The sequence below is a fragment of the Gobius niger genome (genome assembly GCF_951799975.1).
Source record: "Gobius niger genome assembly, chromosome: 9".
NCBI classification, from domain to species: domain Eukaryota; kingdom Metazoa; phylum Chordata; class Actinopteri; order Gobiiformes; family Gobiidae; genus Gobius; species Gobius niger.
Window position 1 is genome coordinate 975,860 of NC_136860.1, and position 12,088 is coordinate 987,947.

A 12,088-nucleotide genomic window follows, 5' to 3' on the forward strand; every position below is an offset into this window, starting at 1 on the left:
CACAGACGTAAACACGCACATTGCCGAGATTTTGAAAAAGCAAAACAGATTTGTGAGAAAAAAGAGTTTTATTTATTTGTTTTTACCACATGTATCTTGTTTTGATGCAAACAGAGGTGGTGTTGTTGTTGTTGTTTGTTGTTTGTTGATGTGCTGCAGGGTTGATGCTTGTTTTAAACTGCACTTTCAAACATTCAAGTTTAGAAAAGTGTGTAATAAATTATTACTATTGTCGTGTGATTGTCCTGAATACTGGAGATATAAATCCTTAAGTGTCGAATCTGAGGAAACATTTGTAAAATAATTGGAAGAAATGGGGCATAACAATATAAAATGAGATGAGACCAGATGCCTCCTCAGGGCCGGTTTCACCCTCGACATTCTTCACACGTTCACATGTTTATTGATCCGTCTCTTCTTCACAGAAAGTTCAGCTTCCTTCATGATCAGTAACATCGGATTCACTCGAACTGCTCTCGACTCAGGCCCAGGAAGTCCAGCGCGTTTCCGGCCAACAGCCTGTCCTGGAACACACAGGGACAGGGGGGTCAGGGGGGGTCAGGTGGGTCAGGGGGGTCAGGGGGGGTCAGGGGGGTCAGGGGGGTCAGGGGGGTCAGGGGGGTCAGGTGGGTCAGGTGGGTCAGAGTCTGAGAAAGTGATATCATATATCAGAAATATAAATGCACTGCTCACAAAAACTTAGGGCACACTCTAAAAACACATCCTAGATGTCAATCAATTCAATTTTTCAGATGAAAATCTTTATTCATAGTGTAGGGCAATGTGTTGAGAACAAAATAACATAAGAATGATAAATGGAAATCAAATTCTCAGCCCCTGGAGGTCTGGATCCAAAATTATAGTCAAAATCAAAGTGACAACTCAGGCACTGGTTGATCCAAATTCTGTAGAAATTCCTCCAAACGAGTCTGTATCATCCTCAGTCGTGTGCTCGGGCAGTGCTTCTCCTGTTTCTCCGTGCACAAATGAGCAGATAGCGGTCCTGCTGCTGGGTTGTTGACCTCGGTCGGCCCCCCCCCAGGTCTCCTGGTGGACTGGCCTGTCTCCTGGTATCTCCTCCAGGCTCTGGACACTGCGCTGGGAGACACAGCAAACCTTCTTGCCACAGCACGAATGGACGTGCCATTTTGGATGAGCATCACTCCCTGAGCAGCTTCTGTGGGTTGTAGATGCTCCTCATGATGCCTCTAGTGGTGAGAACACTGGACAAATGCAAAAGTGTTCCAAAAATACGGTCCAAAGGATGAAGACGGGGAAATGGTCTGTGGTTCCTCTTTTGGAGTGATCTTGCTAATTGTCTCTCATTTCCACCTGTGTCTGTCTAATTTCCACAACACCAAGTGAAACTGATTCACAATAAGCGTGGCTTCCTAACTGGACAGTCTGATATCACAGAGATCTGACTGACTTGGAGTTACATTGTGTGTTTTGAGTGTGCCCTAAGTTTTTGTGAGCAGTGTGTGTATATATTTAAAGAGTCTGAACCTTGAGTTTGGGGCCGAGGTCGTCCATGGACTCGATGAGCGCTCCGGGCTGCAGCTCCCCCAGAGGGAACGGGTAATCAGTGCCCAGCATCACACGCTCCTGAGGAGGAGGAGGAGAGGAGGAGGAGGAGAGGAGGAGAGGAGGAGGGGAGAGAGGAAGAGGAGGAGAGAGAGGAAGAGGAGGAGAGAGAGGAGGGGAGAGGAAGGCAATGATGATGTTTAGGTTAGAGCTCAGAGGAGGCCCAGAGGAGACCCAGAGGAGACCCAGAGGAGGCTCAGAGGAGACTCAGAAGAGGCCCAGAGGAGGCCCAGAGGAGACTCAGAGGAGGCCCAGAGGAGACTCAGAGGAGACTCAGAGGAGGCCCAGCGCTCACCTCTCCGCAGACCTCCATCAGCAGCCTGAGGGCCCGCTGGTCGTGGGTGAGGGAGTCGGTGTAGAAGCTCCCGCAGTATTTGAGCGGAGACTCGGGGTTGTCGGCGGCGCAGAGGTCGGGGCGCACGGCGTGACCGTGAGCGATACGGCCCACGGTGAACGGGAACGAGCCTCCTGCGGGACAGAGGAGGAACAAGGGGAGAGGGTCTGTCTGTCTGCCTGCCTGCCTGCCTGCCTGCCTGCCTGTCTGTCTGCCTGCCTGCCTGCCTGCCTGTCTGTCTGTCTGTCTGTCTCTCTCTCTATAAAGGGAAAGTGTTTGTACCTCCGTGAGCGAAGCAAACCTTGAGTTTGGGAAATTTCTCAAAAATGCCTCCAAAGATCATGGAGCAGATGGCTGTGGTCGTCTCCGCCGGCATTCCTGACCACCAGAACAAGAAGCACTTCAGCAGCAGTACTCGTAGTAGAAGTAGTAATTGTAGTACTCGTAGTAGAGTAGTACTGGTAGTACTTGTAGTACTGGTAGTAGTAATGAGTCTTACCCACTAACCAGGGCAGCCAGTACTTGCTCATGCGTCCGTCCGTCTGCATGTCCCAGGGGTGAATGAACAGAGAGCAGCCCAGCTCCTCCGCCGCCTGCAGGAGCAAACCCAGGGTTTAGGAGGTCACACATGAGACACTCAGACCTGCAGGAGCAAACCCAGGGTTTAGGAGGTCACACATGAGTCACTCAGACCTGCAGGAGCAAACCCAGGGTTCAGGAGGTCACACATGAGACACTCACACCTGCAGGTCTTTGGGTCCACTCCCAAAAACTTCCCAAAACTCCCATAACCAACATTTTCAAAACTTTTTCAATTCTTAAAAAAACGTTTCCAAAACTTTTAATTTTTCTTTTTTAACTTTTCCAAAAGTTCCATAATTGTCCAAACTGTGGACGTGGGCGTGGCCTCCTGGATAAACGTGGATAAAGTCGGAGAGTAAACGTGGTAAAGACAGACGTTTCCCGCCGCAGGACTCACGGCGTAGAACGGGTGCAGCTCCGGTGCGTTCAGGTCCCACTCGTTGACGTGAGAGCCGATCTGAAGTCCGGGGAAGCCCAGCTCCTGAACGCAGCGCCGCATCTCCACCTCGGCGAGGGCGGGGTCCTGCAGAGGCACCGCCCCCAGGCCCACGAAGCGCCGCGGAGCCGAGCCAATCACGGAGCGCAGGTCGTCGTTCAGCAGCCGGCACAGGTCCAGGCAGTCCTGAGGGCGGGCCTGGAGGCGGGGTCAGAGAGGAGAGGCGGGGTTAGAGAGGAGAGGCGGCGTTACAGGGGGCGGGGTTAGAGAGGAGAGGCGGAGTCACAGAGGGCGGGGTTAGAGAGGAGAGGCAGGGTTACAGGGGGTGGGGTTAGAGAAAAGAGGCGGCGTTACAGGGGGCGGGGTTAGAGAGGAGAGGCAGAGTCACAGAGGGCGGGGTTAGAGAGAAGAGGCGGGGTTACAGAGGGCGGGGTTAGAGAGGAGAGGCAGGGGCTGCTTCCGAAACGGTCAGATTGCTAAGAGCTCAAACCGGATGTGCGTCAGCATCCGCCATGACAAGTTGCCTCCGAATTGGTAAGTCAGTTAGGAAGTGGTTAGGAAAAGGAGCCTTGATGCTAACTATCATAGCCACTTTAGCATAGGGACCTCTGATGCTAACTATCATGGCCACTTTAGCATAGGGACCTCTGGTGATAACTATCATGGCCACTTTAGCATAGGGACCTCTGATGCTAACTATCATGGCCACTTTAGCATAGGGACCTCTGATGCTAACTATCATAGCCACTTTAGCATAGGGACCTCTGATGCTAACTATCATGGCCACTTTAGCATAGGGACCTCTGATGCTAACTATCATGGCCACTTTAGCATAGGGACCTCTGGTGCTAACTATCATAGCCACTTTAGCATAGGGACCTCTGGTGCTAACTATCATAGCCACTTTAGCATAGGGACCTCTGATGCTAACTATCATAGCCACTTTAGCATAGTGACCTCTGATGCTAACTATCATAGCCACTTTAGCATAGGGACCTCTGATGCTAACTATCATAGCCACTTTAGCATAGGGACCTCTGATGCTAACTATCATAGCCACTTTAGCATAGGGACCTCTGATGCTAACTATCATAGCCACTTTAGCATAGGGACCTCTGATGCTAACTATCATAGCCACTTTAGCATAGGGACCTCTGATGCTAACTATCATAGCCACTTTAGCATAGGGACCTCTGATGCTAACTAACCAGTGATTAGGAGCTATGTACCATCCCACAAGCCACTGCGCCAAATCCCCACCCCCCTCGCCCCCACCCTCAGTGATTCATGCGCAACCACTGTTGATTGACAGGAGCACATTTAATAATAAAAATAATAATATTAAAATAATAAGATTCTGCACAAGCCAAACTTTATAAAGTGATAAATCCATGTTGTCGTCGCCACAGCTCAGTCACATGTCAGTGTTAAAGAGGAAACTCAGGAAACAGATTAAATGCTTTTGTTTTCATTTAGTAGAAACTTAAGCCACATGGATCATTTGCTGCTGTAGCTTTAAGAAACAGCTGCTGAAATAAAATAACACTAAAGGGAAATGTTTGGATCATTTGGATTTATTTTTCTCCTTAAATGTCTTTGTTTGGACACTATGTTGTTGTTGGACACTAGGGGGCGACATGCACTTTTGTTTGGCCTGCACTCCACCAATAACTTTAAAGAAGAAGAAAAGCAGCTGTTGGTGATGTCACTTCCCTTTCCCCTGTTTAAGGACGGACGGATTGTTCAAATGCAGCTGAAGCTCTAGTTCCCGAACTGCACAGATCTAACAGTCGACCCCATGAAAGGTTAAGGAGTTAGTTGCTCGTGTTCGAGCTTAGAGGCTACAATGTGAAGGTTTCGGATTGAGCCAGAGTCACAGAGGGAGGGGGTCACAGAGGGAGGAGGTCACAGAGGGCGGGCCTGGGGCGGGGTTAAAGAAGAGAGGTGGGGTCACAGGGGGCGGGGTTAGAGAGGAGAGGCAGGGTCACAGAGGGCGGGGTCACGGGTTTGGGGGCGTGTCTTACCCAGTAGTTGAACATGACGGGGACGGTGGACAGGGCCTGGACACTCACTCCTGATCACACACAAACTTATTCATCAAAGCTTCTCCAGTCCAGCTTTACCCAAATCTAAAAGCAGCCTAAAGGCCTAATTTGAACGGTAAGAACTACAAAACTATGTTCGGTGAGGCCGAGAGAGTTTAGTCTAAACGGCCATCTTTCAGAAGGGTCACGTGACATCAGCACTTTTTTGTCAACAATTGATTTTTGTCACTGTTTCTTTGTTACTGTTGCTTTTCCGGTGCATGTTTGTCGCCCGTTTGTTCTTTTGTTCTAAGATTTGGTTATTTCCAAACTAGCTCAGTTCAGCTGGTTAAAAAGTGCAGCAGTTGTGTGTATTTTTACTGCAGTACAGTGCAGTAGAGTGCAGTACAGTACAGGACAGTGCAGTACAGTGCAGTACAGTGCAGTGGAGTACAGTACAGTACAGTGCAGTACAGTACAGTGCAGTACAGTGCAGTAAAGTGCAGTACAGTGCAGTACAGTGCAGTGGAGTACAGTGCAGTAAAGTACAGTACAGTACAGTGCAGTACAGTACAGTGCAGTACAGTACAGTGCAGTACAGTGCAGTAAAGTGCAGTACAGTGCAGTACAGTGCAGTGGAGTACAGTGCAGTACAGTACAGTACAGTACAGTGCAGTAAAGTGCAGTACAGTGCAGTATAGCGCAGTACAGTGCAGTACAGTGCAGTACAGTGCAGTACAGTACAGTCCAGGACAGTACAGTGCAGTATAGCGCAGTACAGTGCAGTACAGTGCAGTGCAGGACAGTGCAGTACAGTACAGTACAGTGCAGTACAGTGCAGGACAGTACAGTACAGTACAGGACAGTGCAGTGCAGGACAGTACAGTGCAGTACAGTGCAGTGCAGTGCAGTGCAGTGCAGGACAGTACAGTGCAGTACAGTGCAGTACAGTGCAGTACAGTACAGTGCAGTGCAGTACAGTGCAGTGCAGTGCAGTGCAGTGCAGGACAGTACAGTGCAGTACAGTGCAGTACAGTGCAGTACAGTACAGTGCAGTGCAGTACAGTGCAGTGCAGTGCAGTGCAGTGCAGTACAGTACAGTGCAGTACAGTGCAGTGCAGTACAGTACAGTACAGTGCAGTACAGTGCAGTACAGTACAGTGCAGTGCAGTACAGTGCAGTGCAGTGCAGTGCAGTGCAGGACAGTACAGTGCAGGACAGTACAGTGCAGTGCAGTACAGTGCAGGACAGTACAGTGCAGTACAATGCAGTATAGCGCAGTGCAGTACAGTGCAGTACAGTACAGTACAGTACAGTGCAGTACAGTGCAGTGCAGTGCAGTACAGTACAGTGTAGTGCAGTACAGGACAGTACAGTGTAGTACAGTGCAGTACAGTACAGTGTAGTACAGTGCAGTGCAGGACAGCACAGTCCAGGACAGTACAGTGCAGTATAGCGCAGTATAGCACAGTGCAGTGCAGTATAGCGCAGTACAGTGCAGTACAGTACAGTGCAGTGCAGTACAGGACAGTACAGTGCAGTGCAGTACAGTATAGCGCAGTACAGTGCAGTGCAGGACAGTACAGTGCAGTATAGCACAGTGCAGTGCAGTATAGCGCAGTACAGTGCAGTGCAGGACAGTACAGTGCAGGACAGTACAGTGCAGTATAGCGCAGTACAGTGCAGTGCAGGACAGTACAGTGCAGTATAGCGCAGTACAGTGCAGTATAGCGCAGTACAGTGCAGTGCAGTACAGTACAGTGCAGGACAGTACAGTGCAGTACAGTGCAGGACAGTACAGTGCAGTACAGTGCAGTACAGTACAGTGCAGTGCAGGACAGTACAGTGCAGGACAGTACAGTGCAGTACAGTGCAGTGCAGTGCAGTACAGTGCAGTACAGTGCAGTGCAGTACAGTACAGTGCAGGACAGTACAGTGCAGTACAGTGCAGTGCAGTGCAGTACAGTGCAGTACAGTACAGTGCAGTGCAGTACAGTACAGTGCAGGACAGTACAGTGCAGGACAGTGCAGTACAGTACAGTGCAGTACAGTGCAGTGCAGTACAGTACAGTGCAGTGCAGTACAGTGCAGTACAGTACAGTGCAGTACAGTGCAGTACAGTACAGTGCAGTACAGTGCAGTGCAGTGCAGTGCAGTGCAGGACAGTACAGTGCAGTACAGTACAGTGCAGTACAGTACAGTACAGTACAGTGCAGTGCAGTACAGTACAGTACAGTGCAGTGCAGTGCAGTGCAGTGCAGTGCAGTACAGTGCAGTGCAGTGCAGGACAGTACAGTGCAGTACAGTACAGTACAGTACAGTGCAGTGCAGTACAGTACAGTACAGTACAGTGCAGTGCAGTGCAGTACAGTACAGTGCAGTACAGTACAGTACAGTACAGTGCAGTACAGTGCAGTGCAGTGCAGGACAGTACAGTGCAGTACAGTACAGTACAGTACAGTGCAGTGCAGTACAGTACAGTGCAGTGCAGTGCAGTGCAGTGCAGTACAGTACAGTATAGCACAGTACAGTGCAGTACAGTGCAGTACATTGCAGTGCAGTACAGTGCAGTGCAGTACAGTGCAGTATAGCGCAGTACAGTGCAGTACAGTGCAGGACAGTACAGTGCAGTACAGTGCAGGACAGTACAGTGCAGTACAGTGCAGTACAGTACAGTACAGTACATTGCAGTTCAGTACAGTGCAGTACATTGCAGGACAGTAGAGCAGTACAGTGCAGTGCAGGACAGTACAGTGCAGTGCAGGACAGTACAGTGCAGTATAGCGCAGTGCAGCACAGTGCAGTACAGTGCAGTACAGTGCAGTACAGTGCAGTGCAGTGCAGGACAGTACAGTACAGGACAGGACAGTACAGTGCAGTATAGCGCAGTACAGTGCAGTGATTTCCAAACTAGCTCGGTTCAGCTGGTTAAAAAGTGCAGCAGTAGTGTGTTTTTTTACTGCAGTACAGGACAGTACAGTGCAGTACAGTACAGTACAGTGCAGTGCAGTACAGTACAGTACAGTACAGTGCAGTATAGAGCAGTACAGTGCAGTGCAGTACAGTGCAGAACAGTGCAGTACAGTACAGTGCAGTGCAGTACAGTACAGTGCAGTGCAGGACAGTACAGTGCAGTACAGTGCAGTACAGTGCAGTACAGTGCAGTGCAGTGCAGTGCAGTGCAGTGCATTATAGCGCAGTACAGTGCAGTGTAGTACAGTACAGTACAGTACAGTACAGTGCAGTACAGGGCAGTACATTACAGTGCAGTACAGTGCAGTACAGTGCAGTACAGTGCAGTACAGTGCAGTACAGTACAGTTCAGTACAGTGCAGTACAGTGCATTACAGTACAGTACAGGACAGTGCAGAACAGTGCAGTACCGTGTTGGTCCATGTCCCTGATCCGAGCCTGAGGGTTCCAGCAGTTTTCCTGAACCACACGGAACAACTGTCCATCCTTCATCATCCGGCCCTCGCCCTGGAACATGAATACTGTTATAACCATCACCCTGGAACATGAATACTGTTATAACCATCGCCCTGGAACACGAATACTGTTATAACCATCGCCCTGGAACACGAATACTGTTATAACCATCGCCCTGGAACATGAATACTGTTATAACCATCGCCCTGGAACATGAATACTGTTATAACCATCGCCCTAGAACACGAACACTGTTATAAACATCGCCCTGGAACATGAATACTGTTATAACCATCACCCTGGACATGAATACTGTTATAACCATCGCCTTGGAACATGAATACTGTTATAACCATCACCCTGGAACATGAAAACTGTTATAACCATCGCCCTGGAACATGAATACTGTTATAACCATCGCCCTGGAACACGAATACTGTTATAACCATCGCCCTGGAACATGAATACTGTTATAACCATCGCCCTGGAACACGAATACTGTTATAACCATCGCCCTGGAACATGAATACTGTTATAACCATCGCCCTGGAACATGAATACTGTTATAACCATCGCCCTGGAACATGAATACTCTTATAACCATCGCCCTGGAACATGAATACTGTTATAACCATCGCCCTGGAACACGAATACTGTTATAACCATCGCCCTGGAACATGAATACTGTTATAACCGTCGCCCTGGAACATGAATACTGTTATAACCATCGCCCTGGACATGAATACTGTTATAACCATCGCCCTGGAACACGCATACTGTTATAACCATCGCCCTGGAACATGAATACTGTTATAACCATCGCCCTGGAACATGAATACTGTTATAACCATCGCCCTGGAACATGAATACTGTTATAACCATCACCCTGGAACATGAATACTGTTATAACCATCGCCCTGGAACATGAATACTGTTATAACCATCACCCTGGAACATGAATACTGTTATAACCATCGCCCTCGAACATGAATACTGTTATAACCATCGCCCTGGAACATGAATGAGATAAAGACTCACGTTTTGAATCTGCAGCTGCACGAAGCCTCCGTATCCATATCTCTGAAACACATAATAATATTCTTTTTTATCTTTTTTTTTATTTAATCAAGCACTTTTTCTCCAGTTCGGCTTCACCCAAATCTAAAAGCTTCTCCACTGAGGTTTACAGCCACGTTTTCGGCGTGTTACATTTAACAACAAACAAAATCTAAGAAAAAGTTTAGATTGATTTAGTAGGTCTTAGCTTTCAAATGAGGCGTTGCTCTGGCCTATAGGTAAACATAACCCTCTGATATAATGTGGAGGTGGTACCTGTCTTAAAGGTAAACATAACCCTCTGATATAAAGTGAAGGTGGTACCTGTCTTAAAGGTAAACATAACCCTCTGATATAAAGTGGAGGTGGTACCTGTCTTAAAGGTAAACATAACCCTCTGATATAAAGTGGAGGTGGTACCTGTCTTAAAGGTAAACATAACCCTCTGATATAAAGTGGAGGTGGTACCTGTCTTAAAGGTGAATATAACCCTCTGATATAAAGGTGAAGGTGGTACCTGTCTTAAAGGTAAACATAACCCTCTGATATAAAGTGGAGGTGGTACCTGTCTTAAAGGTGAATATAACCCTCTGATATAAAGGTGAAGGTGGTACCTGTCTTAAAGGTGAATATAACCCTCTGATATAAAGGTGGAGGTGGTACCTGTCTGAATGGTGAATATAAAGGTGGAGGTGGTACCTGTCTGAGGTCGGGCCACTCGACGTGTGAAAGGTACATATAACCCTCTGATATAAAGTGAAGGTGGTACCTGTCGGAGGTCGGGCCACTCTCGGGGCAGAATGTGGTTATGAATGTCGATCTTCATGTTGGCACCGAGCAGAACGTCCTGCAGCTGCAATGATTGACTGACCTTTAAGGGACGACGACCTGCGGGACACGCCCCCCCCTGTCACTCATTAACCTGACCCAGGGCCGGAGCACAACGAGGCCCCGGGAGGGACACGCCCCCCCTGTCACTCATTAACCTGACCCAGGGCCGGAGCACAACGAGGCCCCGGGAGGGACACGCCCCCCCCTGTCAATCATTAGGTGTGTTTGAGATGATCCAGACGGAGCAGTTTCACAGCGACTGCAGACTCTCGGGGCCGGTTAGATTTCTGTTCTTGCTCCAGAGGCTCTGATGTCACGGGCACGTGGGGCACGGAAAGATCTGAGACCCCAACGAGAGCAGCCGACTGGATCAGCCGCTGCATCTCTCCAGAGGAACTGCAGCGGCTCCACGGCCCAGTGCATGATGGGAAAACACCCACCTGTCCTCACGCTCAGGTGATTGGATACGAGTCTGTGTGATCAGACACGTGCTCCGCCCCCTCCTCTCTCCTCTTTAGATCTGAACTAATAAACTCTGACTGAAACTATTAAAGTTCTGCATCGCCCCTAAAATAGAGCTCATGTTTGATGCTTTTCAGAACAAACTCATGATTTAAAAGGACGTATTTTATCTCACAAACTTGAACAAACAAACAAATGGGAAAGTTTCCTCTGATGAAGAATGACGTCTCTGGAGTAAAGGAAACAGAGCAGGAGGTGAAGGACTTTTATTTAGGATAAACTTTAAATGAAGTGATATCTGAACGAGACTCTGCTGATCTGAGGCTCTCGTTGTTCTGCATGTGGAGGGTCGGATCATGGGCTTCAGACTTTTTTCTCCGCCCCCGTCTCGCCTGGATGATCGGCGAGAGTAGCCGGCGCAACAGCATCTTAAACACACCTATAAACTTGCCCCAGGGCCGGAGCACAACGAGGCCCCGGGAGGGACACGACGCCCCCCCCCCTCCTGTCACGGGGGGTCACAGAAGATTTTTTTTGTTCATTTGCTCAACATGAAACATATAAAACGTAACTTAGATAAAGAATAAACAAAAGAAAATAAAATCTGATAAAGACACTGACCCAGAACCACCCCCTCCTCCTCCGCTCCCACAATGCACTGCAGCCTCTGTGCTTCAGGGACACAAAGAAAACTGCAGAGCTGCTGTTCGGATCTGCAGCACATGACCCACAGTGTCATATGTACATACATGCAGCACGGGGGGGCGGGGGGGGGGGGGGGGGGGTCCATGAGCATTAACCTGTTAACTCCTGCCTGAACCCAGAGCATTTCCTCCAGTTCAGCTTTACCTCATTTGAAAGCTAAGACCTACAAAACTCATCTGAATGGATCTTTTTCCTCACGTCATCACATATTTTTCTATCTTTTTTGGGGGGTTTCAACTCATTTTGTAACTTTTTTGTCATTTTTTAATCAATTTTTTCTCACTTTTTTGTCACATTTCCATCATTGTTTTCGTCTCAGTTTTGTCGCTATTTTCACACCTTTTTTCCAGAAGCTTTTGGATTGGGGTAAAGCCAAACTGGAGGAAATGTGCTCGGTTCAGGTGGGAGTGAAGGGGTTAAAAAGGGGAAAAGGCATAAATGAGAGGAAAGTGACTGACCTGCGCCTCAGCCTCCGGAGGGGCGGGCAGGGGCGTGGCCAGAGCCCGGGGGGAGTGGCCTGAGTCCCGCCTACATCTGCATCACCCCCCGCGGAGGCGCAGTGTGCGGGGCAGAGCAGCTGAGAGAGGCCGCGGTTCCCTCACTGTGTCCCGGGCAGGATGACGCGCCCAGCCGCGCTCTGACACG

The 12,088-nt window shown here is 49.0% G+C and overlaps 1 protein-coding gene across 1 annotated transcript; it reads right to left on the reverse strand.

Moving 5' to 3' along the window:
• Positions 1 to 461: 461 nt before the first annotated feature.
• acmsd (aminocarboxymuconate semialdehyde decarboxylase) lies at positions 462 to 11,917 on the reverse strand (the record flags this gene model as incomplete). Its single annotated transcript, XM_079563727.1, has 11 exons — positions 11,902 to 11,917; positions 10,215 to 10,333; positions 9,428 to 9,469; positions 8,344 to 8,440; positions 4,961 to 5,010; positions 2,898 to 3,134; positions 2,418 to 2,511; positions 2,201 to 2,296; positions 1,880 to 2,052; positions 1,507 to 1,605; positions 462 to 524 (listed from the first exon to the last, which is right to left on the reverse strand). The coding sequence occupies exons 2-11, from the start codon at positions 10,269 to 10,271 to the stop codon at positions 462 to 464; spliced, it is 1,008 nt and encodes a 335-aa protein (XP_079419853.1). The 5' UTR covers positions 10,272 to 10,333; positions 11,902 to 11,917.
• Positions 11,918 to 12,088: the final 171 nt, after the last annotated feature.